Here is a 27336-nt window from a genome sequence, read left to right as displayed (position 1 = left end):
TCGGGCAGAACCTATTAGGTGGTTTGCGCATGCGCCGCCCTGGTGGCCATCTTTACTATGGGCCGAAGCCTACCATTCCGGAGCGCCTAGCTGCGCATGTGCAAGCCTCCCTTGCTTTCCTCCTCCAAGTAGCTTTGACTAAAACTGAGCCTCCCGCGCGATCTCTCTGCGCCTGCGTACTGTGACCCTGTGCAGCCCGGGAGGCGGGTCTTAGCTCCTAGGTGCGTATGGCAGCTGAGGTGGCCGAACTTCGAGGTCTGGGGAGAGGGTGCCGGATCCAGGTGTAGAGAGGGGCGGTATCAAGGCGAGAAGAGCGGGTCCGCCCCTCTCCCGCCTGGAAAGTGGTTTCTGCCGGTCCCTGGGAACACCGGAGTACCGGATCTCGATCCGTTGGGGGCGGGGTCCTTGGAGGGGACGGAGCGCCCCCTCCTGGGAACAGGCGGTCTATTCGCAGGGACTGCTGTTGGAGCCTGATTGGTTAGAGAGACATTCCCTAAACCCCTGGGGAGCCCAACCCTTGGGGTTGGGGGATCCCCAGCTCAGTACTCCTGCATCTCCTATCATCGCAGGGCCCCTTCCCTAGTGCCATATGTCCCTTGTCCGGGGCCATGGAGACATTGCAGCCACCACGGCGGCGCCTCTGCCTGAAGAAGGGGAAGTGACCTCCGGCCTCCAGGCTCTGGCCGTGGAGGATACCGGAGGCCTCTCTGCTTCGGCCGATCAAGCCGAGGAAGAGGGGGAAGGAGGCCGGGAGGAGGCTGAGCATGAGGGGTCCGGGGCCGAGGAGGTGCAGGGAGAAGTCCCCAGCACTGAGGGGGAAGAGCATGCAAAGGGAGAATCCGAGGACTGGTGCGTGCCCTGCAGCGATGAAGAGGTGGAGCTGCCTGCGGATGGGCAGTCCTGGATGCCACCCCCCTCGGAAATCCAAAGGCTCTATGAACTGCTGGCTGCCCACGGTACCCTGGAGCTACAGGCTGAGATCCTGCCCCGCCGGCCACCCACACCTGAGGCCCAGAGTGAAGAGGAGAGATCCGATGAGGAGCCAGAGGCCAAAGAGGAGGAAGAGGAAAAGTGAGGGCACACCCTTACACCTTGTCCTTGAGGCTGCTCGCCTGATGCCGGGAGGAAGTAGGGAGGGGAGGTGGGACCCAGGAGCATGGGAAATGGAGGGAGGGAAGAGAGCCGGAGAGGGAGAGCTAGCAGGCAGTGGAGAAGTGTGGGTGTTTGGGGGGGACCACCCTCACCTTTCACTCTCTATCCCCCTGTCCCAGACCGCACATGCCCACAGAATTTGACTTTGATGATGAGCCAATGACACCAAAGGACTCCCTGATTGACCGGAGACGCACCCCAGGTACAGACAAGAGGGGAGAATTGGCGGGGGGGCGGTGAAGGGCCTCTGCTCCCACTTACTCAGAAAGTGACTCCCTAAAAGATGCCTTTGCTTGGTGCCTTGATATCTACAGAGCTTGTTTCAGGAGAGAGCATGCACCCAGTGTGGTGCCATCCTTCCAGCTTTGGTGGTCCCCTATCTTCCGCAGATAATTCCATCATGCTTCCCATTCCTTTGATCTCAGTCCCCCCCAGAAGTCCGAGTCATTATCATTACTATCTAGATCCACATCCCTACACTACTGTGTACATCTCCTAATCTGACCCAGTTTCCCATCCCATGTGCCTTCCTAGAATTCACCCTCAGAGCCATTCTTTTTTTGTTTGCTTGTTTTTAAAATAAATTTATTTATTTTTGGCTGCTTTGTGTGTTTGTTGCTGCGCACGGGCTTTCTAGTTGCGGCAAGCGAGGGCTACTCTGTTGCGGTGTGCGGGCTTCTCATTGCGGTGGCTTCTCTTGTTGCGGAGCACGGGCTCTAGGCACACGGGCTTCAGTAGTTGTGGCACGTGGGCCGTAGAGCACATGCTCAGTAGTTGTGGCACAGGGGCTTCATTGCTCCGCGGCACGTGGGATCTTCCCAGACCAGGGCTCGAACCCACGTCCCCTGCATTGGCAGGCGGATTCTTAATCACTGCGCCACCAGGGAAGTGCCCCCTCGGAGCCGGTGTTGATTTCTCTTTCTTTTACCCCAGCATTCAAGCCAGCAGCAAGCCTTGTTAGCTCTGCCTGCACCCTTATCCAAGCCACCATTTCTCTTGCCTAGATAGTCGTGGTAGCTCCTAACTGGTCTTCCTGTCGCCAGCCTCAGCAGCCAGGGACGGATCTATGTTTCAAAACATAAATTGTGTCACTTCTCTGTTTTAAATTCTCCAAAGGATTCCATTTCTGGGGGGCGGGGTGTGTGTGTGTGAGTGTGTCAATTGAGAATCCAACCCCGCCCCACCCCCAGGGCTTCCATGTAAACTAAAAGATCCAAACCCTTTATCGTGGCCTGTAAGTCATATCTTTGGCCTTATCTTTCCAGTCTCCCCCAGCTCTACATTTCTCATTGAACAGACCTCCCTGTTCTTGCCCTGGGGCTTTTGCACTTGCTCATCCCCTACCCGGGCTTCCTATTTCTAGCCCCTTCTCATAATTCAGATCTTCACTGCCCACCCCATCTGAGGCCCCATCCCTAAACCTCAGAACCTCCATGACAGGCTTGGAAATCTCTGTTCAATGAGCTCCCCAAGTGATTAGTAAGATCCAGGCAGGTCTGGTGCACACTGCCTCACTCGCTTCCACATTTCTCATTCCCCTTCTCCAGGAAGCTCAGCCCGGAGCCAGAAACGGGAAGCACGCCTGGACAAGGTCCTCTCAGACATGAAGCGACACAAGAAGCTGGAGGAGCAGATCCTTCGTACTGGCAGGGACCTCTTCAGCCTGGACTCAGAGGATGCCAGCCCCACCAGCCCCCCGCTCCGGTCCTCAGGAAGTAGTCTCTTCCCCCGGCAGCGGAAATACTGAGTGCTGCTGCCCTTAAGGTGCAGAGTCTACCTGCTGGGGCCTTGGCCCTTCTTCCCTAACCCAGGCTGCTGTGAGACTTGGGAAGAGGAGAGACACTCCAAGCTCCCAACACAGCACCTTGCCAGAAAGAGGACATACGTGTATGTGTTTATGTTTTCTATTGAACATCTCTTTGGAGACCTGGGCTGAATTTTCTGAATCTAAAATAAAAAATACCAAGTTATCTTCTCTTCGAGGAGGGACTGCAGCTGGAACTGAAACAGCTGGGGAGAGGCAAAATTGTACGCACCCAGATTGGGAAATTAAGGCCAGATGGGGTAGAAGTGAACTCAGTCAGCACCTGCCCCCTGCCTCGGGCCGAGGACCCTTCCCACTTGTCTCATGCCAGTGCTGCCAGCTGGTTCTGAGGTGGGAATTCCTGAGCACTGAATGAGCTGCAGTGCCTTCAGCTGCAGTAGAAGCAGCCCAGAGGAGAAAAAAACAAAACCAAACAAATGAGGACCAGCTGCAAGGGCCCTATAAATGCCCAAGCCCCACCCCCGAGTCCGCCCTGCCCTGCTGGGAAGTCATCTCTAGGGCTGGGTGAAGGAGTTTCCTGATCTGAGGAGTCTGTTGCAGCGAGCCACACTTCTGGATGTGAGTACTTCATACAGGCCTCAAAGCCCCAAACCAGTTGGTGGGACCTTGTGTCCTTCAAGACCCTCTCTAGCGCTGTCCTGCCTTCCAGGGCTTGCTGCATCCGGGGCAGGTGGTCTCTGAACCAGAACCAGGAGGAGATGGGTGGAAGCTTAGCCTTGGGAGGCTTTGCTTTCCTTGGAGTTTTTTCTGGCTTCTGAAGTAAAGGTAGATCAACGTGTCACCTTGCCAACACTCTCACCCCTCCAAATCTCAGGCCTCCCTGACCTTAAGCTCCCACATGAGCATTAGGGGCAGAGGAAACTTAAGGGGTCCATTTAGACTCCCTCCTGGAGTGAGATTGGTCCCTGCTGGTCTCCCCCTGGGGACCTGAGCTCTGGCCTGTCCCCCTGAGCTTTTAGAATGTGACTTGTCCCCGTTGAGATTCCTCAACTCTGCAGACATCGAGGCTTTCCTATTACCCCACTCAGGGCTATGCCAGCTGTGGGCCTTGCAGATCATTTGAGAAATCGTTGGCAGAGTAATCTTAAGGTAGCCTTGATTTCCAGAAGGCGTGGAGTTTGGTGAGCAAGGCTCTTTTTCTTTTTTTTTTTTTTTCTTTTTGGGACTGGCAAGTGAAAACGGGAAGCTCTCTTGGACCCGCCATGCTTCTAAGATTCTGGGGATCTCAGCAGCATGGAGGGTTGGGGGACAGTAGTAGAGGCAGGTGTGCCCTGTTTTCTCTGCTCCCTGTCTGGGTGGGCCCCTAGATTCTATGGGGAGAAAGGCTGGCCGTCACGGATGCCAACTGACTGCTAGAAACTTCTGCCTGTTTCCACCCTTGGCACACAGTATACTCGGCCTCCCCTGAGGGTGAGGCTTTCTGGACAGGGCAGCTCTCTAAAGACATGGGCACGTAGGGGCAGCCACCCTGAATGGCTGGCCCAGGGAAAGCCAGAGAGCTCCAAGGTTACCCTGGCCTCCTTGTTGGGTGCTGCTCTCCTAGGTTACCGAAAATACCTTTGAACTGCACTGGCACTATCTCCTGGGGAGTACCCAGCCCCTCCCAGGTCCTTAAGTCCTTGTTCTAGTTTAGAATCTTATTGCCATTTTGGCCGGAGACCACACTACTTGATTTGGGGGCTCTGCAGTCACGATACTGGAGGTGGAATTCTGGCTCCATCCTTTGATCATTGTGTGATCCTGAGCAAATTCCTTAATTTCTAGGTTCTTATGAGGATGAAATGAGTTAATTAAAAGCATTTAACACAATACCTGGCACAGATTAAGTTCTTAATCAGTGGGAGCTGTTATGGGGGGGGCGGGCACTTGCCAAAGATAGAAATTCCAGAGTCTCATTCCTGGAAACCTTAGCCCAGTGCATCTGGGGTGAGGCCTGGGCATTAATATGACCAGCTGAGTCCTATGAATGGGTGATTTTTAGAAAACAGGGGTTCTGAAAGCTGGTTCCTGGGTCACCTCCAATCTAGCCAATCTTCGCCTATCAATGCCTGGCATTAATTGGCAGCATCTGGAGGTAGGATAGAACTAGGACGAGCATCATCCTGAGCTGGCAGAGCTGTTCTGTCCCCAGAAAAAGCTGCTGCTCCTGAAAAGTGGCCCAGTTGGGCTAGAGCTCAGATAAGATTTTCCTAGGAAGAAAAAAGGGTCCTAAAACTTTGCTGCTACTAAAGAAGTAATTGATGTGAAACAAATTCTCAAGAATTTCCACTATAGTCCCCCAAAGCAGGAAATCATTTCCCTAAATTGGGAAGCTGTCTGGTAAAAACAGCCTCTCTGCAGTCCCTGAGAAATGTGACCCTCGCATTCTCTAAACAAAGACTAGAATGTTTAAAATCAGTGAAGGGAAACTGCAAAGATGAGTTCCCTGTCTGTGCTGAAGTTCCTGTGCATTTTCCTAAACCTAAGCTTGATAGATGTGATGGTGGCAAGGCTGTCTCTAACCTTTCCTCCAACTTCAGGCCTGCCCAGACCTTGGGACAAGGGGACTTGTGCTGGCTGGGGGGTCTACTTGGACCTGAGGGTGAGGAGCTGGGGGAAAATACATGACATTCCCTGCTTTTGAGGAACAGTTTGCCATCTGGGTTTACCTTTGGTCTTCCTCCTCCAGGCCATCCTTTGTCATGCTCCTGCTGTGCATTAGACATGCTCCAGTCTGTAACCCCTTTAACCCCAGGAAGCAGTCACTTTTATTCCCACTCCAGTCTAAGAGAGTAAGGCTTGGAGGCTAGCACGTGGCCCGAGGTCATATCGGCAGTGACAGCTCAATCCTTGCTATATATTAGAGTCAGTGGAAGAATTTTTCTATATAGCAATGCTAGGACCCCACTCCAGACCAGTTAAATCAATCCCCAGAGATGGGTGGGTTTAAAAAGATCTCCAGGTGATTCTGATGTAGAGCCAGGCAGGGTTGAGAGGCTGTTATAGACCAGAGCTGCTCATAGTTTAATGTATGCCCAAATCACTGGGGATCTAGTTAAAATGCTGACTAATTCAGCAGCTCTCGGGTCGGGGGAACCCAAGATTCTGCATTATTAACAGGCTTCCAGGTGATGCTGCAGACCGATACCCAGTGTGGCTGGTCGCCTGGGCATCTGCTGTTTAAGATTCACTGTCAGCCACTCACAATTGACACTGAAAATCTGATACATAATGACGTGACTCATTCATTAATTAAATTTTGCTCTAACAAGTTTACTCTTGAGCCAAAACAGGGCAAGAATTGCCTCTTCACTAGAGGATGAAGCCAGCTTCTCACAGGCTGTTTTGTTCTCTGCTCATCCAGCCGTTACCCCTCCCTTCTTGGTGTGTGGGGTGCAGTGGGGGAGCCACTGGTCTCTGAGACTTTGGGTAAGATTGACTGGTTCTGGCAGGAGCCTCATGACCCACGAGGCTCAGTGTGATCAGGAAAGGTTGGACAGGTACCCAGAGAGCAGACGAGGGGTCAGATCTTGGAAGCAGACACTGAAGGGAGGTCTCGGTGAATTTAGGGAGTTGGGGCCAAACTCGGGGCTGGGCAGGACCTTCCAAAGGTCAACATGATCCTTAGCCGTTGTCTTTTGAGGGCCCTGGTATGTTGGAAGTGAAATGCTCTAACTGTACACGTTATCTGGTAGACCGTGGAAGTCTAAATCTGAGCCACAAACATGCTGCCGGAGTCGGGTGGTCTCCCTGGATCTCTGAGAGGCCTCTAGTGAGGCTCACTTCTGGGGATGGCAAGATTGAAAGGGCAAAACCTGTTCTTGTGTGAACTTAGCAGGTGAACTTACATGGAAGGCACAGCTTTAGGGCTGGGTAGGTGGGTGATCAGGGAGGTGAGACAGGGTCCTGGTACTGAAACAAGGGTAGTTGGCAAGGGCAGGGCCTCGGAGTAAGGCCTGATTAGCTTTAAGGATGACTCTCAACTGAGTCAGTGAGCTGGGCGAAGCTCTCGGCCCCCCTGACAGGGCCCAGCTTGGGTGACAGATGGTAGAGAGGCTTCAGCTGTAGGGGGTGAGGAATCGTCCAAAGGAGCCATTGGAGGCTGTTCCCAGAGCCTGCTGCCAGCCTTGTGTGGCCTTCTAGAGTTTAAATCTTCCCTGTGGGGCCTCACAGACCCTCCTCTTGCAGCCCTAGCCCTTCCTCTCCCCCCATCTGGCTTCCTGGCCAGGCTTCCGCCCTGCAGAGAACCAGGAAGAGGCTTCACTGGGCTGTCGGATGCTCCTTTGCTATTCTAGGCCCACAGCTGGGGTGACACAAAAACCTGCCACCTTCCTGATCAGTAAACGAGGGTTAAGGCCGAGATGCCAGATGGGATAGGGAGCCTCTGGTGCTAGGTCACCTCCTCCAACTGGATATGGAAGCTGGCCCTCAGCTGTAAGCCACACACGTAGTGCTGCTAAGAGCCCGGCTGTGTTCCAAGTGCTTTATGATGAACTCAGTCCTCATACATTGGGTTGATGACCTATCCATCCCCAGTTCACAGGCCAGGAAACAGGTATAGGGAGGGCAAGGGACTTGTCTGAGATCACCCATCCAGTAAGGGTTAGAACCAAGATCCAGGCAGTCCTAGTCCCAGGGTGGGGGTGGGGTGCTCTTGTGGGGCCTTCTCCTGGGGAATGGAAGCACAGCTGAGCAGGATGGACAGTAGAGAGGAAGGAAAGAGAAGGTCCAGGTAAGAGAGGGGAGAACAGAAAGCAGAAAACTAGCACCTGGATTTTCAAACACTCCCTGACATCAACAGAAGAGGGAGCTCTGATGTTAGAAAAGTTAAGGGAAATTAACTTGACAAACGGGCAACAGAAAAGTATCAAGGTCAAATCCCATACAAAGTGGCCAGGAAAAGAATGAGGAGCAGAATAATATCCCCCTGATGTAGAAAGTGTACCAAGGAAAGAGATCAAAACTGTAACCTCTTTGAAAACGAGGTAAGACATTAGGAAACAATACCAGGCAAAGCAGCAAATCAGAATTGTAAATAAGCCCAGGTAGTCTGGCTGAATCCATGCGCCTAACCATTGTGCTGCACTGCCACTGGAGAGAAACAGGACCAGGCATTCCATCGGGATTCTCATCCTGACGGTACCACCAACTTGCTGTGTGGCCTCGAATGACTCATTGTCCCTACCTGGGACTCAACTAATTAGAGCCACACTGTCTAATATGGGATCAACCAGCCACATTTGACTATTTAAATTAAGATTAAACACGAGCTCCCGAGCGGTCTTGAGCTCACACCCGGCTTCTCCTCAGCCTTAACCTGCATGCCACCATCACTGTTACGCTAGGCACTGCTGCCTGCCGCTGTGCTGCTCGGTAGCAGCAGTCACAGTCTCCCGGACCAGCCCCCAGGTCCCGCCGCTGTTACCCAGTCAATTCACTGCTACTCCCATGGGTCACATGAGACAGATGGAGGAGTTTGATGCTCGCTGGGTGACATAGTTCAATAAGCCAGATCTTGATGCTTGGGAATTGCGTAAAGGGATGAGCACGATTGTTGGCTATGATCTGGTTCCAGAACCCCAAATCATTGACGTTGCTTTACAGGCGTGCAGACGCTTGAGTGAGTCTGCTGGTGCAGTTCGCATCCTAGAGGTTGTTAAGCACAAAGCAGAACCTCATAAGGAAATCTACCCCTATGTCATCAAGAACTTAGACCAACTTTAAGAGAACTGAAAATCTCCACTCCAGAGGAACTGAGCCTTGACAAAGTGTAAACCCCATGGATGGGATTCCCGAGAATTTATTGATAGTGCTACTTGATTGTAAACAATCACCTGGAAATATTGATGATAACATATTACCATATTTGAACAAGTTTTCCTTTGAGTACCAAACCATGTAATATAAATTAGACTTTAATTAAAAGGAAATGAGTTTGAACTGGAAAAAAATTAACTAATTAATTAAAATTTTAGTTCCTCAGTGACACTGTCCACATTTCAGGAGTTCGATAGCTGCATGTGGTCAGTCCAAAGACAGCACAGATTAAGAATATTTCCATCATTGTGAAAGTCCTTTTGGATGATGCTGAGTTGCAAGGTTTTAGAGAGGAGCCACACAGGTGATGTGATTGCATCAGCTCAGGGGTAAGACAACAGGGAGTGGTGGGGACTATGGTTAAGCAGGAAAGCTTGTGGCCCATCTAAAGGGCTCAGCTGCTGTGTGGCTCTCGTCAGTTTGCCACGAGGGAATGTAGGGCCTGGCTCCTCATTCTTCAAGAGAAGCAGGAATCTGAAGTTTGTGATAACTCACAATTTCTAAACAAAAGAAATATTATAGATTGTGTGGATCAAGTAAAACTCTTGGGCCTTGATTCTGTAATTTTGTGGCTCCGGCCTCTTTTTCCTGTGCCAAGCCACTCCCCCTTCCTCCTTCTCACTTCACGTTTGTCACCCAGTTTGGAAGCTGGATGGATGGGGGACTAGATGGAGTACCACTCCTTTCTGGTGGTGGCTTCAAAAATGTTGGACCGGGACTTCCCTGGCGGTCCAGTGGTTAAGACTCTGCACTTCCAATGCAGGCATGGCCAAAAAATTAAAAAAAAAAAAAAAAAAATTTGGACCAAAGTCTCAGAGGGCAAGGCTTTGAATCACTTAGTAAACTTAGTTCCCTTTGTGTGACTCCACGGGAGATGTCCAAAGTCCAAGGCATGCTGGAGGCAGGGATGGGTTTTAAGTAGGTGCTGTGACATTCCTGAACAGGCCAAGCACTGGAGGTAACCACCCAGGATTCAGAAGCAGTTAGGGTGGGGGTAGACAGAATGCAGTACTCATTCACTCGCTTTCTCCTTCCCACCCACCCCTACCCATGATGGCAGGGAGTCACAGGTGGCAACAGACCACAGAGAACTGGGGAGGAAAGGACCAGAATATTCTGGTGTTTCTTTTCTTTTCTTTTTTTTTAAAAAAATTATTTATTTATTTATTTATTTATGACTGCATTGGGTCTTCTTTGCTGCGCGCGGGCTCTCTCTAGTTGTGGCGAGCAGGGGCTACTCTTCGTTGCGGTGCGTGGGCTTCTCAACGCGGCGGCTTCTCTTGTTGTGGAGCACGGGCTCTAGGCGTGCGGGCCTCAGTAGTTGTGGCTCGCGGGCAGTAGAGCGCAGGCTCAGTAGTTGTGGCTCCTGGGCTTAGTTGCTCGGCAGCATGTGGAATCTTCCTGGACCAGGGCTCAAACCCGTGTCCCCTGCATTGGCTGGCAGATTCCTAACCACTGCGCCACCAGGGAAGCCCCCTTTGTGGTGTTTCTAATCCAGCTGATTCTATGGGAGCATCAGTTCCATCAGGGACCCCCTTCCTTGAGAGGTGGCCCACATCTAAACAGTTCATCCCAGGATTGCTTAAAGCGCAAGGGGGGAGGGCTGCAAAGATCATGCAAACGTTCTTGGGCTATGGGCTAGTGTTTGCATACAGCTGAGGCCCTTGGGATTCCCTGAAATAAAGGAGCCTGCCCCTGGAGGAGCCAGGGAGCTCTTCAGAGCCTGTGCCCCCCACCGTGCTGGGGAAGACCCACAGCACCGCCAGAGGCTGACCACCTCTCCCAGCTTGGTGTGCTTCTGCCTCCTACACTATGGGGGTTGGAGATTGGGGAAGTTTTGATCTTAAGCCCCTCCCAGTACTTCGGGAAGCTTGGGGGAGGTAAAGTAGATGGGAATGAGGGAAAGGAGATGGCGGAGAACCCTGGGCTTCTGTGGTTAACTGCATCAAGCATCTCTTGGCAGGGATGAGGTCTGGATGGGCTGCCCTGGGTGGGAAGAAAGGGACAGATGGGTGTGGGGACAGTGAAGGATGGCAGAATGTGAGCCGGAGGAGGAAGGGCCCATTCCCCCAGCGCCAGCCAGTCTTCATGCCCACCTCATCCCAAGCCCCCTGGACTCATCTTTTGTCTTCTCCCCATCTGTCTTTCACACTCTGTGCCGCCCTGGGCTCAGGAGTCACCATGGCAACTGAAGAGTCCATCATCCGCATCCCGCCGTACCACTACATCCATGTGCTGGACCAGAACAGCAACGTGTCCCGCGTGGAGGTCGGGCCAAAGACTTACATCCGGCAGGACAATGAGAGGTTGGTGTTGGGACTGGGCTATGGGGGCACCTGGGGCCAAGGAGGGCCTGGTAGCCTGGCTGGCATGATCGTCCATCTCCTCCTTCCTGTTTCCTGGCTTGGGTGACAGGAAGCTTTCTTTCCCATTTGCCGCCTCCTTCGGGAATAGGAACGGGGGGTCCCCTGGGTCCTCACACTGCTTCTCACCCTCCAACAGGGTCCTGTTTGCCCCCAAGCACATGGTGACGATCCCCCCACGCCACTACTGCACAGTAACCAACCCGGTGGCCCGGGACACCCAGAACGCCGTGCTGTTCGACATCACAGGACAAGTACGGCTCCGCCACGCTGACCTAGAGATCCGGCTGGCCCAGGACCCCTTCCCCCTGTATCCAGGGGAGGTGCTGGAAAAGGTACCTGGCTCACCTTCCCCGTACCCACTCTACCTGTCCTGCTACCTTGACCTAGGGCTCAGCACTGCTTTCTGGAGGGAAGACGAATTGGGGCCATGGGAGGGGGTGGGAGGTGACATTCGCTGGTTCTCACTGGGACAGAATTGACTTGTCGCCCCTCCACTCACCTTCCTCAAACATCCCCTTCCTCTTCACATGCCCAGGTCAGACCTTTGAGAGCTGTTGGCCCATCTCCGGACCTAATCTTCCAGGCTCCAGAGCCTGCCGGAAGCTCCTGGCCAGTCTGGCACTAAATGACTTGTGCCAAGAGTAAGCATTGCATTCTCTCAAACGGTGCCAGGCGCTGGTGGGCAGTGACAGCAGCGGTGGACCAGGTGAGGCCCAGGCTCGGGACGCCTGTGGCCGCTCCACGGGAAGGCACGGCAGACCTGCAGTGCCGGCCAGGCCCTTGTCCATGTTGCCCTAAGGCCCTGGGCCGGAGTGAGAGGGCACCCCGCCTTCATTTCTGTAACATTTCTTTACCTTCACCTCCTTGCCGTTTTATACTGTTCACTCTGGACTCCTCTGCTAAGCAGTGCTTCTTTTTTTTTTTTTTTTTTTCCGGTATGCGGGCCTCTCACTGTTGTGGCCTCTCCCGCTGTGGAGCACAGGCTCCGGACGCGCAGGCCCAGCGGCCATGGCCCACGGGCCCAGCCGCTCCGCGGCATGTGGGATCCTCCCGGACCGGGGCACGAACCCGCGTCCCCTGCATCGGCAGGTGGACTCCCAACCACTGCACCACCAGGGAAGCCCCTAAGCAGTGGTTCTTGATCCTGGAAGCATAAGAGCATGACCCGGGAGTTTTGAGGCATTCCTGTCCACTTAGCTGCAGGCACTTTGGAGAAAATGTGTGTGGAGATAGTAAGTGATGAAGAATGATTCGGATGTTAACCCTTAAGGAATCTGGATGAAGGGTGTAGGGGAATTCTTTCCACTCTTCTTGCAACTCTTATGGAAGTCTCAACCTGTCACAAATTGAAAATCACCCATATCCGGGTTCTGCCTTAGACAAACTAAATCCCTCTCTTGGAGGGAGCTGTGGGGGGTGGTCTGGCACCAGAATTTTTTTTTTCCAGCCACGTGGCATGCGGGATCTTTGTTCCCCGACCAGGGATGGAACCGGTGCCCCCTGCAGTGGAAGCATGGAGTCTTAACCACTGGACCGCCAGGGAAAGCACCCCCCTTTTTTTGGGGGGGTGGACACCAGCATTTAAAAGCTCCCTGGGGTGGAGAGAGCTTTCCTCATCACTGCCTCTTTAACCTCTGCTTCCCCAGCAGCCCCAGCTCACAGCGGCTTATTCTCAGACCCCACGTACTCCAGGCCAGGAGGGCAGGGCCTTCCCTTCCTCTGGGCCCAGTGCCACCAAGATGTTCCTTTTCTACCAGAGAGTCGGCACTCGCCCTCCTTGGAGGCGCTGGCCCCTACCCGCACCACTTTCTTTCCCTTCACTGGGGCGCCACCTGGCTCAGGCCTCCCTTCCCCGGCCCTCCCGCGAGCCTCACTAATGTCCACGCGATAACCCTCTCAACATCTTGGCCTTCTCGACCTCGAGTCTGACCCTCACATCTTCTGCTTCAGGCCCGCCCAGTGCCATGTCCACTCTGGACTGGGTGGTTTATTCCCACACCTGCCCCACCTCTGAAGGTTTCTTTTGGCTAAAATATTTATATTTTTTATTGAAGTAAAGTTGATCTACAGTGTCGTGTTAGTTTCAGGTGTATAACACGGTGATTCAGTTATACATACGTACATATCTATTTTACAGATTCTTCTCCCTTGTAGCTTATTACAAAATGTTGAGTATAGTTCCCTGTGCTATGCAGTAGGTCCTTGTTGCCCCGCCTCTGAAATTAAACCCAGCTCCTCCTTAATGTTGCCTCCAGGCTTTTGAATCCCACTTCTCTCCTATCCTTCAGATTCTCTTCCTGGTCTCTCCCTACCCCAGCGGGACCCTGTTGTTTTAACACACGCTCTTCGTGTGCTAGACCTGCGCCCAAACCCTGTCCTCGATCAGTATTACCCCCACCTGATCCTTCTGTCCTCTCACTCAGGTAGATCCACCCCAACAGTGTTATAAGTAGCTAGTGGGGTAAGTGGTTCTTTCCAACCCAAGCCCTGCTCATTAATGTTTCCTTCCCAACCAGCTCTCTCTCCTTTCTCTTCCCCCCTGCATGCCTCTAAATATTGATCATTCACGACTCTCTTCCTGTTTTCTGCCCTCTCGCTCTCAAAAAACTTGGTCACCTACTTAGAAATTGAGGCCATCTGGAAGGATCTGGGTCTGTGTCCCCTTTCCTTCCCTGTGTCTCCTTTCTACCTGTTGGAGCCTCTAGGAGGTTCCCCTCCATCCACGGACCCAGGAAGACGCATCCTTCTTTTCTTAATCTTATCCCCACCTAGAGCTTCTCTCCTATCTTTAACTTCTCCGTTACTGGTGCCTTTCTCTTGGCCAATAAACGTGCTCTGCCTGTTCCATCCTTTTCTGGCCTTGAAGGCTAACTTGTGCACACTTTCCACCTAAAGGATGCATTCGTAAGACTGTAAAGTCCTCTCTGACTTCTACCACCAGTATCTGCTCTCCATCCCCAGAGGTATCTACTGTCATCCATTCAAGGTATACACTTCCAGATACATCTGTGCATCCATGTAAGTATCCAACAAAGTATTGATTATAACTTATTTGCATAAGGGCTAGCACATTGTCACTTGCCAGTGTATTTTGAATGAACTTCTCATCTTGGTGCATACGTCATTTCTTGTTTGTTTGTAATTCCATATGATAGATAGAGGTTCAGCCCTTCTCCTGAGTTACCATTTAGGATGTGTCCAATTTATAAAGAAAAACAGTGCTGTGGTGAATATCCTTGTGTGTGTGTGTGCCCTTGTGCATGCTAGTTTCTTTTTTTTCTTTTTTTATAAATTTATTTTTAATTTTTTTAAATTTTTGGCTGTGTTGGGTCTTCGTTGCTGTGCTCAGGCTTTCTCTAGTTGTGGCGAGCGGGGGCTACTCTTCATTGCGGTGCTCGGGCTTCTCATCGTAGTGGCTTCTTCTGTTGCAGAGCACGGGCTCTAGGCGCGCAGGCTTCAGTAGTTGTGGCTTGTGGGCTCTAGAGCGCAGGCTCAGTAGTTGTGGCGCACGGGCTTAGTTGCTCCATGGCATGTGGGATCTTCCTGGGCCAGGGCGCGAACCCGTGTCCCCTGCATCGGCAGGCGGATTCTTAACCACTGTGCCACCAGGGAAGCCCTAGTTTCTTTTTTGTTTTAAGAGTAGAAACGAATAAGAATTTCTGGGTCCCAGGATATACACACTAAATTTGTACGGGCTTTTATGAATGGTCCTGTCAGTCTAATTTTTAGCTATTTGCTTTCTCTTTCCTATTTAGTTTTTTTTTTTAAATTGGGGTATAGTTGCTTTACAATCTTTCCTATTTACTGTTTGTTTTTTTTTTTGCTTTTATAAATTTATTTATTTTTTGGCTGCGTTGGGTCTGTTGCTGCACGTGGGCTTTCTCTAGTCGTGGTGAGTGGGGTCTACTCTTCGTTGCGGTGTGCGGGCTTCTCACTGCACGGTGGCTTCTGTTGTTGAAGAGCACGGGCTCTAGGTGCACAGGCTTCAGTAATTGTGGCACGTGGGCTCAGTAGTTGTGGCTTGTGGGCTCTAGAGCGCAGGCTGAGTAGTTGCAGTGCACGGGCTTATTTGCTCCGCGGTATGTGGGATCTTTCCGGACCAGGGCTCAAACCCGTGTCCCCTGCGTTGGCAGGCGGATTCCCAACCACTGTGCCACCATGGAAGTCCCCTATTTACTTTGACAACTTGTACTTGATGTTCTCTGCCCTGTTGCCTCACAAGCCCCTGCATCTGGCTCCCCACCTCCTCTGACCCCACTTTGGCAAAACCCCAAGACATCCTAAGTGCAGGCCCAGTGGACAGTCATTCTGTGTCTCACAGACCCTCTCGGCCACGTCCATTGTTGACCTGCCCTCTTACTAAAACTTGTCTGTGTTTTACTCTGTGGATGTCTTTTTTTTTTTTTTCCATCTTCTCCCCGTCCCCTCTGCCTTCAGGTTCTGTCCTGAATATCCTGTGTGCCTTCTTTTTTTTTTTTTCATGGCCTTGATCACTTCATCTGTGTTGAAGACACCCAACTCTATACCTTAGCTGGGAACTACAGGCTGTGAGTCCCCTCGCTGCCTATAGGAAGCACTCTCCTAGGTGTCCTACAGTCACCTCATACTGGCTATCCAAACCTAACACTTCCCCTTACCCCCAAATCTGTTCTTGTCCTATATTCCCAGTCTCACTTGGTGATAACTACTGGACCTAGTCACTCAAGCTGAAAGCCTGTAACAGTGTGTGGGACAAACTGGAAGGAGACAAAGGAGGCAGCCAGGAGGCCAGTTAGGAAGATATTTCCATCATCCAGGCAAGAGGTGTGGGCGGCTTAGGTGAGGGTGTGGCAGGGATAGATAAAGGCAGACCTGGATTTGCAGTGGATAGACAGGAAGTGAGGATGGAGTAGATATGAGAAATGAAAACCATACTGGACTACACGTTCTTCACAGAATGCTCACCCACTCCTCCTCCTCCTTCTACACCTTTATATCAAAAGTCAGCTCTTCCTTTGAGCCCCAGTTCAAATGCTACTTTCTGAGGGCCTTTCCTAACTTCTTCACCTGGACTTCTGCAACGTCTTCCCCTTGACCCGGTCCACAGTCTGCTTGGAGGCACTGGTCTGTGTTTGTCTTATCACCACTGGAACCTCAACTCCACGAAGATGGGGGTATGTCTTGACTCCACCACAAACAGCCGAGCGCACAGAAGGTGTCCAGGCAAAGGCTTGCCCGGGTAGTAAACCTCCAGCTCTGCCTCTCCAACCCAGAGTGTGATCGGTGGGTGAAGTAGAGTTATGTGAGCTTCTCCTCCCAGGAGGCTACTCTAGTTGGAGTAAGGAGTGGCAGGTAGCCTTCAATAAGGTTGAGGTTCAAATCCTGATTCTGTTTCTTACTAGTTGTGTGACCTTCCTTGGTCATGTCCCTTAGCCTCTATGAGCCTCTTTCCTTGCCTTCCTGCTTCCCTCGGATCAAAGATCAAGTGAAATCCTATTTGTAGAAAATATTTGTACAAACCTCTAAAAAGATTTGGCAGCTTGTGGCTGGGTCCCCCTTCCTGATGGAAGGAGATGTGATGGCTGGAGTATAATGGCTGTCTTGTGACCGTGAGGCAACCTTGAAAACAAAGCCTCATGCTTCAAATGTGCCTGTTATAAAAGTTTATACCTTCCCACCACCTTATACTTCCTGAGAGCCCCAGTGAACACTGGGCCATGAGATAGTCACTTACTCAGCTTCTCAGATGTTTCTCCCACATCTCCCATCAAGCCCTCTACCCAGTTTCCCACGTGGATTTCTAGTTCATAACAAGATCTGAGCACTTCTGCAGAGGAAGGTGTGTCCTTGGCCCATCAGCAGTGGCATCCTCTTGCTCTCAACTCCATCTTAGCTCTTCAGACCAGATGGCTTGGGGGCCACACCTACCTTGTACATTCCACTCGGAGTCTTATTTTGGGACATGGAGAGACTGATGCTGTGGACTCTGACCTTCATGGTGTCAGGTTTGACTCCAAGCGTCCCAGCTCTGAATACCCCGTGACCCCCCTTCTTCCCCTATTAGGACATCACCCCACTGCAGGTGGTTCTGCCCAACACCGCCCTCCATCTTAAGGCGCTGCTGGATTTTGAGGATAAGAACGGAGACAAGGTGGTGGCAGGAGATGAGTGGCTATTTGAAGGACCTGGTAAGTATTTCCTCTCCAGCCGGATCAGGGTCAGAGGTTTCCTGCCCTCCCATTCTAGCCCTGATATCTTCTGACCTTCGACACCCCTCTCATCTTCCCTTCCCAGGCACGTATATCCCCCGGAAGGAGGTGGAGGTTGTGGAGATCATTCAGGCAACGATCATCAAGCAGAACCAGGCCCTGCGGCTGAGGGCCCGCAAGGAATGCTGGGACCGGGAGGGCAAGGAGAGAGTGACAGGTGGGGTCTTGAAGGGATGCTGACGGTGGGTGGGTGGGGTTGGGGGGTGCGGGCCGTGCCTCGACCACAGGGGAAGTGGAGAGGTTTGGGGGTGGCCACTTGTAGCCTGGAGGAAGTGCTTCCCTGGTATCTCTTGCCAGCTGTTCTGGGCTGCCCCCTGCTGCTTCTCCCCACCCCCTTCAGGAGGCTCTACCCGGATCCTGTGATCACGATCATGCTGACATGGCTTTTCCTTCCCCCCAACCCTTTACCATGAGCTGGGGGCAGCGGCCATGTCTGTTTCTAGGTCAACAAAGCAGGTGTTCATATACAACTAGCAATTGTTTGACAAATGTGATGTATTAAATACGGTCTTCACAAAGGCCGTGCTTACGGAGCCAGGTGTGGTTCAAAGGCTTTACAAACGGCAACTTCTTTAGTCTTCCAACAACCTTGAGGCACCACGACTCCCATGTTCCATATGACGTCACTGAGGCCTGGGTTTATGGCCAGGAAGGGCCAGACTGGAACTTTTCCCCCAGCAGTCTCGCCTCTCCAATAGGCTCAATGACCTCTGCAGCTATAATAGAGGCAGTTCTGCCCATTTTAGGGAAAGGAAAAAAGTCGGTCTTTGGAGCTTAGAGAAGGCCTAGCAGAGTGTTGGCATGTAGCAACTTGGGCACTTGGAAGGGCTTTTTTTTTTTTTTTTTTAATCTTTCTGGGGTAGGGATTGGTTTTCCTCTGGCCTCAAAAATGGAAAACAATGACTCGTGTCAGGCCCTTGAGCGTAGGGGCAGTGGCATCTCAAAGTGGCCTACAAAGTTCTCCGGGTCCCCTGTTGTCTAGGCTGCAGGAAGGGGCAGCTGGGGAACAGGCTGGGTGACCTTTGACCCCTGCCTCTCTGCCCCTGGCCCAGGAGAAGAATGGCTGGTCCGTTCCGTGGGTGCGTACCTTCCCGCAGTGTTTGAGGAGGTTCTCGATGTGGTGGATGCTGTGATCCTTACGGAAAAGGTTTGTGCTCTGGAGGACCCTGGGTGGGAGACTCTCAGAGTGGCAAAGAACAGTGTCAGAGAACGTGAAAATAAGGTCACCTGAAGAGTGTCCTGGGTCACCTGAAAGGATTTAAGGAGTCCTCCTGGATTGGTAGACACTGTCACTTAGACCTGGATCATTTAGTGGCCAGTAGGGTTCCCAGATCCCCCGAGGAAGTTAGAGGTGGGTTTGTTCAAACCCCCCGACATCTCGCTCTACAGACAGCCCTGCACCTCCGGGCCCGGCAGAACTTCCGAGACTTCAGGGGGGTGACCCGCCGCACTGGGGAGGAGTGGCTGGTGACCACGCAGGACGCAGATGCCCACGTACCAGATGTCTATGAGGAGGTGATGGGGGTCGTGTCCATCACCACCTTGGGTCCCCACAACTACTGTGTGATTCTCGACCCGGTGGGACCGGATGGCAAGAACCAGATGGGGCAAAAGCGTGTGGTCAAGGTAAGTGTCTCCGCCGCACCCAGAGGTGAATGCCTTTGGAGTGGCCTGAGGCCCTTGGACCCCAGTCCATGCCCTCCTCTCACCCTCGGTACATGTTCTAGAAACACCAAGCTTGTTTTGGCTCCCTCTGTGCACACTTGTCTCTGTCCCTTGAGACACTGTCTCATTGATCTTTCTGGCATCCCTGACCTGAGGTTACACATGGCCTCTCTTGTGAGTACCTCCCTGGCCCTGCACTGCGTCTGTAAACCTGGAAACTCTCTCTAATATTTCACATCCCTCTGTTCTGGAAACTTTGTCATCCTGCTTCAAGCAAATCTCTTGGTTTACCCTTCTCCACATCCTCTACCTCATCCCCTCTCTGAACTATATGTGGGACTAGGAGGGCTGGGCAGACCTTTCCTGTGAAGATCGTAGATATTTTAGGCTCTGTGAGCCATATGGTCTCTGTTGCAACGACTCAACTCTGCTGTTGTGCCGTGAAAGCAGCGTAGACGGCTTGTAAACGAACCAGTGCCGCTGTGTTCCTGTAACATTTTAATTGCAAAAGCAGGAGGTAGAATAAATAGGAACAACCCAGATGTCTATCAACTGATGAATGGATGAAAAATATGGTATATCCATACAGTGGAATATCGGTCAAAAGAATGATAGATACTCTTTCTAGGGTTGAGGGCACTCATGTTCTTGAAATAATTCAAAAATGTAAAAATCAAAAATGAAGTTCTAATATGTGCTACAACATGGACAAACTTGAAAGCATCACGCTAGGCAATAGAAGCCAGACGTGAAAGACCACATATTATATGATTCCGTTTACATGAAATGTCCAGAATAGGTAAATCCATGTATAGTGGGTGAGGTGGGGCTGGGCAGTAACTGCTACTGTGTATAGGGTTTCTTTTCAGGACAATAATGTTCTGGGGTTAGGGAGTAGTGATGTTGGCAGCTCTGGATATACCAAAACAACTGAATTGTATACTGTAAATAGCTGTATTTGATAATATGTGGGTTATATCTCAAATATACATATACACATATATGTATTTATATTGTATATTAAAAATAGGCAGCAGGCCAGATTTGGCCCAAAGATCAGAGATTACCAACTCTGGACTACACCATCCCAAGGCAACAAAGCATGGGAGAAATAAAGCAATAATAGGTTAATTCTTAACTATTGAGCTTGTGAGAACCCAGACCTTGACAGTTTACAGAACTTTTCAGGGCAGGTTTTTTGTTTGTTTGTTTTTAAATTTATTACTTATGGCTGCATTGGGTCTTTGTTGCTGCACGCGGGCTTCTCATTGCGGTGGCTCCTCTTGGTTGTGGAGCACAGGCTCTAGGCGCACAGGCTTCAGTAGTTGTGGCACGCGGGCTCAGTAGTTGTGGTGCATGGGCTTAGTTGCTCCGCGGCATGTGGAATCTTCCTGGGCCAGGGCTCGAACCCGTGTCCCCTGCTTTGGCAGGCGGATTCTTAACCACTGCGCCACCAGGAAAGTCCCAGGGCAGGTTTGACCAGATCTACAGGCATTTGTAGAGTGCCTCACAGTCTAGATAATGATTCATTGTATGACGTAAGGGTGGGGAGGGTGCTTTGGGGGGCTCCTGTCCTCAGCACAAGCCCATGGTCACATGGAGCTGAAGGAGGTACCATCAGAGGCACCCACGGCCCTGGGTGGCGACTGCTTCTGACCCGCTTCTCCCCACTAGGGAGAGAAGTCTTTCTTCCTCCAGCCCGGGGAGAAGCTGGAACGAGGCATCCAGAACGTATACGTGCTGTCGGAACAGCAGGGGCTGCTGCTGAGGGCCCTGCGGCCCCTGGAGGAGGGTGAGGGCGAGGAGAAGGTCTTCCACCAGGCGGGGGACCGCTGGCTCATCCGTGGACCCCTGGAGTACGTGCCACCTGCCAAGGTGGAGGTGGTAGAAGAGCGTCAGGCCATCCCGCTGGATGAGAACGAGGGCATCTACGTGCAGGACGTCAAAACCGGGAGGGTAAGAACTGAGGGATGGGCACCACCGCTGCCATGTGGCCCTGGTGGTGGCTTGGTCTGGGCAAGTGGGTGATGCTGATGGGGAGATGCATGGTGGAGGTGACAAGAGGGATTCAACAGCGTTGCTAGTAGCAATCCAAGCCAGCCGGCTGCTAAATATGAGGGCATTCTCTGGAGTTTTTGCCTTCCCTTTGTCTTAAATATCTAATTTCAAATGTTAGAGCTCTCAAGCAAGAAGATGGACCAGATTGTAGGATGGAAACTTAGTCCCCAATGCAGATCTGGCCTCCGGCATAAAGGTCTGACTGAGATGTGGCCTAAACAGTAAGACCTGACCTCCCTCCCATACCCTTTTCCTGGTGGAATCCCTCCTCTCTGCCTCTCACCTAAACCTTGATCTTGGTTAGACCTAGGACCACATCTCCAACCTCTTTAAGAATCCAACCTACAAGCAGAGCTCAGAATCCTAGGAAATGTTAGTGTGTGCTACCTATTTCCTAGGATTGCATCTGTCCCTAGGGTGCCCTCCAGGCTGCCCCATGAAGGAAGATTCCAGAAGAAATAATATTGGGAACTTACTATATGCCAAATTCTTTTTTTTTAATTTTTAATTTTTAAAATTATTTATTTATTTTTTATTTTTTGTGGGACGTGGGCCTCTCACTGTTGTGGCCTCTCCCGTTGCAGAGCACAGGCTCCGGACGCACAGGCTCAGCGGCCATGGCTCACGGGCGCAGCCGCTCCGCGGCATGTGGGATCCTCCCGGACCGGGGCACGAACCCGTGTCCCCTGCATCGGCAGGCGGACTCTCAACCACTGCGCCACCAGGGAAGCCCATATATGCCAAATTCTTGACACTAGACATGTGAGATGTCATTCATTCCTCTACCCTATGAGTTTGCCACTATCAGGTCCATTTTGCACACGGGTGAGAGAGCTGCCTAAGGTGACAGAACTTGCAGCGAGTGAACTTGAACGCAGCCTCCTTCCAGAGACCACATTTAACCACGGTGCTGTCCTACCTCCTGGACCAGTTCCGCTTTAGGGATGCTGGGTAGGACTCTTCCTCCTCCCTTTGCCGGTGACATCCCTCCTCGTCTTCCTCTCTCGAGGTGCGTGCCGTGATCGGGAGGACCTACATGCTGACCCAGGATGAAGTCCTGTGGGAGAAGGAGCTGCCTCCGGGGGTGGAGGAGCTGCTGAACAAGGGGCAGGACCCTCTGGCGGACAGGGGTGAGAAAGAGACATCCAAGACTCCTAGGCCCTGCGCTCCCCGGAACAAGACCCACGTGGTTAGCTACCGCGTACCCCACAATGCTGCGGCGCAGGTGTACGGCTACCGCGAGAAGAGAGCCCGGTGAGCGGCCGCGTGGGGGCTGCGCCGTGTGGGGCTGCGGTGGGAGGGCCTCCCCGGGCCTCTGACTCCCAGCTCCCTCTGCAGCGTGGTCTTTGGGCCAGAGCTGGTGTCGCTGGGTCCCGAGGAGCAGTTCACGGTGTTGTCCCTCTCGGCTGGGCGACCCAAGCGTCCCCACGGCCGCCGCGCGCTCTGCCTCCTGCTGGGGCCTGACTTCTTCACCGACATCATCACCATCGAAACCGCAGACCACGCCAGGCTCCAGCTGCAGCTTGCCTACAACTGGTAAGGGGCAGAGGGGAGGGCCAGGGCCCCTGCTGGTGCAGCCCCGGGGCCACCCTGAAGAGAAAAGACGCCATCTCGAGTGCTGAGCTCACAATCAGGGCAGAACGCCTGACTCCAAGCCACGGTCAAGGGGGAAGCCCAGGGGTTCATGCAAATCCAGTCTGACGCCCAAGGGGAACGACAGGAAAGATGAGGGCTCACCTGGGGGTAGAATCTGGGGGGAAACGGCAGGAGGACACTCCTCAGCTAAACTCCTAGCGTGACTTCAGCCAAACATGTAACTACAGGGTTTTGAAAAGATTAATCAGGGCTTCCCTGGTGGCGCAGTGGTTGAGCGTCCGCCTGCCGATGCAGGGGACGCGGGTTCGTGCCCCGGTCCGGGAAGATCCCACATGCCGCGGAGCGGCTGGGCCCGTGAGCCATGGCCGCTGAGCCTGCGCGTCCGGAGCCTGTGCTCCGCAACGGGAGAGGCCACAACAGTGAGAGGCCCGCGTAGCACAAAAAAAAAAAAAAAAAGCAGAAATGAAAAGATTAATCAGACCCAGCTGGTGGGAGTGGCCATGTGGTCAAGAGCAAGTCCTCTGAGGCTGATGGTCCCAGCCCTGCCGTCTGCTAGCTGTGGGTCTGGGCAAGTATTGGGTGCTTTCCTCAGTTTCCCAGTCTGTAAAACGACGTTAAGGACATAACCATCAACTGAATGGGGCTGTGGAAAGGATGCTGTGAGAATTAGAACTGTGACTGGTCCATAGTTAGAGCTCAAATGGCAGCGATGAGAATTGGGGGGATAAGTGAGAAGTAGAAGCAGTACTCCACAACCCGCAGGCACACGTTCCTCACCTCTTGGCTGAATGGCCAGGGCTGTGACAGAGGCAGCTGGGTACTGATCTCTTTGGGGACACAGACCCTGGAGCCACACTGCCTGGGTTCAACTTTCTGGCTTGGCACCTGTTGTGTGACTTAGGGTCTGTCGCTTAACCTCTCTGGACCTCTACTTCCTTGTCTAGGATGGAGGTAATGCTCATTCCCACCTCACAGGGTGGCTGAGCAAATAAAATGGGAACATGTAAGTTTCTTAGGACTTCAGCTGACACATAGCAGATGCTAATTAGCATTCTCTATCGTGAGCCCCTTCCCAACCACAGAAGGTGGGTGTCAGTGTCCTTTTTGAAGATGAGAGAGTTGTCTTTGCCCACAGGCACTTTGAGCTGACTGACCGGAAGGACCCCCAAGAGACGGCCAAGCTCTTCTCAGTGCCCGACTTCGTGGGTGATGCCTGCAAGGCCATCGCGTCCCGGGTGCGAGGGGCCGTGGCCTCTGTCACCTTTGAGGACTTCCATAAGAACTCGGCCCGCATCATTCGCACCGCTGTCTTTGGCTTTGAGGCCCCAGAAACCAAGGGGTCTGACAGCATGGCCCTGCCCCAGCCCCGGGATCGGGCTGTCTTCCCCCAAAATGGGCTCGTGGTCAGCAGTGTGGATGTGCAGTCGTTGGATCCTGTGGACCAGAGGACCAGGGACGCCCTGCAGCGCAGCGTCCAGCTGGCCATTGAGATCACCACCAACTCCCAGGAGGCAGCTGCCAAGTGAGTGAGGCCTGGGGGCCTGGCTCTCCACGATGCCCGCTGTGGGCCCGACCTCTCCGGGGTCCCTGTCTCTAGCTTGCTGCCAGGACCTGGGTAACACGGCACCCTGGTGGTCAGCCTGCTGTCCTCCTTACCCAGCAGATAGCCTGCGCTACTTAAGGTGGGAATAGATGCCACCCCTGCTTCTGTGGCTTCTCGCCTTGCTTGTGCTGGAACCCAGATTCACATCTGTGGCCCTGCAGGCACTCTGGGGTCCAGCCTTGCCTCCCCCTCCTCACCTTCCAGCCTTCTCCCCAGGCTCACATGCTCCAGGCCCACCAGCTCCCTTCTGCTCTTCAGGGTGGGAACTCAGCACTGGCTGTTCCCTCTGGCCAGAATGTTCTCCCTGCACTTCAGGGCCGGCTCCTCCTCCTGGCCTCCAAAGGTCACCTTGTCGGAGAGCCCTTTTCTTTTTTACCCCAACTGAAGCAGCACCCTCTTTGCCCAGTCATGTTGTTGTAGCACCCTTTTTTGTTTGTTTGTTTGTTTTTGTTTTTTGCGGTATGCAGGCCTCTCACTGTTGTGGCCTCTCCCATTGCGGAGCACAGGCTCCGGACGCGCCGGCTCAGCGGCCATGGCTCACGGGCCCAGCCGCTCCGCGGCATGTAGGATCTTCCCGGACCGGGGCACGAACCCGTGTCCCCTGCATTGGCAGGAGGACTGTCAACCACTGCGCCATCAGGGAAGCCCTGTAGCACCCATTTTTCAAGGAGGTTGTCACTGTCTGAAATCATCCCTGTTTACTTGTCCTTTTTTCCCCACTGGAAAGGAGCTCTTGTGAAAGCAGGAGCCACGGTCACAGCCACGTGCCCCTGCACCTAGAATCGCACTTGGCTTGCACAGTGCACACTGCTTTCATGTGCACGTCAAGGGCCTCCCATGGGCCGGTAGTCCCTGCCCTTGGAGCTCCTGTTCCAGCTCTGACCCCATGCCAGCGTCTTACCTATCCCCTCTCCCACCCAGGCACGAGGCTCAGAGACTAGAACAAGAAGCCCGTGGCCGGCTTGAGAGACAGAAGATCTTAGACCAATCAGAAGCTGAAAAAGCTCGCAGGGAGCTCTTGGAGCTGGAGGCTCTGAGGTGGGTGGAGAACTTGAAGAAAAGATGACAGAGGGTCTTGGAAGAGCAGCTGATGGGAGGGGTGTGTGTGATTGTGTGTGCGCGAGCGCGCGTGCGTGCTGCTACAGCATAAGTCAAGGGCAGAGGAGGGCAGGGCTGGGCTTCCTCCTGGGTCTCCCTGACTCTGCGCCGTCTCCAGCACCACGGTGGAGAGCACTGGGACCGCCAAGGCAGAGGCCGAGTCTCGAGCAGAGGCGGCGCGCATTGAGGGAGAAGGCTCTGTGCTCCAGGCCAAGCTCAAGGCAGAGGCCTTGGCCATTGAGACGGTGAGTGGGGGAGATGCCCGTGGAAGGGTGTGGCCTTGGGGTCTGGAAGAAGCCCAATCGCTGCAGTCCCTGAAGCCATGTGGGATACCAAGTACCCTAACAGAAAGCCCTGTCCAAATACTTTGTGGTTTACGAAGTCTTTTGCCCTATTTCAATTCACTTAATAGCCGCTTTGAAGGTAAGGATGATGACTACCCCCATCTTACAGACATGTGTCCAACTCTGGCCCACTTTATGCTAGGTATTGCCTGTGTTTTGCATGCAAGATCTTATTTAATGCTTGAAATCCCATTAAGGGTAGGAGTTCTCTCCATCTTACAGAGGAGGGAACCGAGGCTTGAATTAAGGGGCTCCCAGGGTCACTAGCTAAAAGGTGGCATAGCCAGGGGGGTTCACCCCTAACTGATGGTAAGTTTACCATTCCATCCCCTCCATCTGAATTCCCTCCGGCTTGCTGGCTGGGGGACTTGCTGGACATGTCCAGGGGCCACACGATCAAAAGAATGCTGGGTTTTCCCCTTCCAGGAGGCTGAGCTCCAGAGAGTAAAGAAAGTGCGAGAGCTCGAACTGGTCTATGCCCGGGCCCAGCTGGAGCTGGAGGTGAGCAAGGCCCAGCAGCTGGCTGAGGTAGAGGTGAAGAAGTTCAAGCAGATGACAGAGGCCCTGGGTCCCAGCACCATCAGGGACCTCGCTGTGGCAGGACCGGAGATGCAGGTGAGGTGGGGGGAGAGTGCAGGCATGGGTGTGTGTGTGTGTATATGTCTTTGTGTGTATGTCTTGGGACCATATTTGGAACCAAGAAGGCAGAGCTGGGGAGGCAAACACAACACCTAGAAAGATGTCGGGGACAGAGGGGCGAGGGGAGGTGGTAACTTGGACTGTCTCTGTATCCCGTGTCATTCGAGCATGGTGTCCTATCAGGCACAGTACTAGACTCAGCAGTGAGCGGGAGCTCCTGCGAGAGCAGTAAACGGATGGGACATCAGTCTGTGACAAGCCCTTCGAAAGAAGTCAACAGGGTGATATGGTGAAGGGGGAGGTGACATGTCAAGTTAGCTGGAAGGAGGGCCCCTCTGAAGAGCGGATACTTAAGTGCTCTGTAGAGTTGACAAGAGCTTCCCAGGAGAGGGTCCAAGTGCAAAGAATGAAACCTGGTGCATTTAAGGAACAGGAAGGACTGGACGGCTGCAACCTGGCTGAAAGCTCCCAGAGCTTTCAGGCCCGCGAGGCCTGGGAGGGGATGAAACCCTCAGGCTCCCCTTATGTTCCTTGCTTGTCACTGACTAGTCCTATAAGGATGGCTTGGGCTACAATGTCAGACCAGAGAGGGGGGCAGCCCACCCTGGAGAGGCGGCCGAGGGGATGATAGAAAGGACCAGGGTCTGACTATCTTTTCGCCTGCCTCTTGCTCCTTTCAGGTAAAACTGCTCCAGAGCCTGGGCCTAAAATCAACTCTCATCACCGATGGCTCTGCTCCCATCAACCTCTTCAACACAGCTTTGGGTCTGCTGGGGCTCGGGTCTGAGGCGCAGCCCACAGCCAAGAAGGCAGCTTCGGGGCCCAGTGCCCAAGAGGGCTTGCTTCTCCCCTCCACCTCTGGCCTTCTAACTCTTGGAAGCAACCAGGTCATTCCTTAGCTCCCTACTGCACTGACAAATAAAACTGACACTTCTGGGCATTTAAA

At 52.9% G+C, this 27336-nt stretch overlaps 2 protein-coding genes across 3 annotated transcripts; both read left to right on the top strand.

Moving 5' to 3' along the window:
- The first annotated feature begins 175 nt into the window (after positions 1-175).
- Positions 176-3122, top strand: PAGR1 (PAXIP1 associated glutamate rich protein 1). Of its 2 annotated transcripts, XM_067013682.1 has the most exons (4): positions 176-221; positions 570-1071; positions 1272-1354; positions 2700-3122. In XM_067013682.1, the coding sequence occupies exons 2-4, from the start codon at positions 590-592 to the stop codon at positions 2897-2899; spliced, it is 765 nt and encodes a 254-aa protein (XP_066869783.1). In that variant the 5' UTR covers positions 176-221; positions 570-589; the 3' UTR covers positions 2900-3122. The 2 variants fall into 2 exon arrangements, with proteins under 2 accessions (XP_066869783.1, XP_058892252.1); XM_059036269.2 differs by lacking the exon at positions 176-221 and having other exon boundaries at positions 496-1071.
- Positions 3123-3289: 167 nt separating this feature from the next.
- On the top strand, positions 3290-27336 carry MVP (major vault protein). Its single transcript, XM_059036190.2, has 15 exons — positions 3290-3535; positions 10947-11079; positions 11276-11471; positions 17183-17306; positions 17413-17544; positions 18440-18534; positions 18777-19013; positions 20727-21008; positions 22120-22364; positions 22449-22646; positions 23842-24228; positions 25231-25347; positions 25526-25652; positions 26178-26366; positions 27071-27336. Exons 2-15 carry the CDS (start codon positions 10955-10957, stop codon positions 27287-27289), a joined length of 2673 nt encoding a protein of 890 aa, XP_058892173.1. The 5' UTR covers positions 3290-3535; positions 10947-10954; the 3' UTR covers positions 27290-27336.

Source organism: Kogia breviceps, chromosome 14 (assembly GCF_026419965.1).
Source record: "Kogia breviceps isolate mKogBre1 chromosome 14, mKogBre1 haplotype 1, whole genome shotgun sequence".
In the NCBI taxonomy this organism is placed as follows: Eukaryota; Metazoa; Chordata; class Mammalia; order Artiodactyla; family Physeteridae; genus Kogia; species Kogia breviceps.
The sequence above is the reverse complement of the archived record's forward strand: the minus strand, read 5'-3'. Positions and strand labels throughout refer to the sequence as shown.

Coding starts and splice junctions, on each gene's coding strand:
- PAGR1 (XM_067013682.1), top strand. CDS start 590: ATGTCCCTTGTCCGGGGCCATGGAGACATTGCAGCCACCACGGCGGCG. Junction 1,072..1,271: donor AAAGAGGAGGAAGAGGAAAA/GTGAGGGCACAC, acceptor CCCCTGTCCCAG/ACCGCACATGCCCACAGAAT. Junction 1,355..2,699: donor TGACCGGAGACGCACCCCAG/GTACAGACAAGA, acceptor CCCCTTCTCCAG/GAAGCTCAGCCCGGAGCCAG.
- MVP (XM_059036190.2), top strand. CDS start 10,955: ATGGCAACTGAAGAGTCCATCATCCGCATCCCGCCGTACCACTACATC. Junction 19,014..20,726: donor GGCAAAAGCGTGTGGTCAAG/GTAAGTGTCTCC, acceptor TCTCCCCACTAG/GGAGAGAAGTCTTTCTTCCT. Junction 22,647..23,841: donor CTGCAGCTTGCCTACAACTG/GTAAGGGGCAGA, acceptor CTTTGCCCACAG/GCACTTTGAGCTGACTGACC.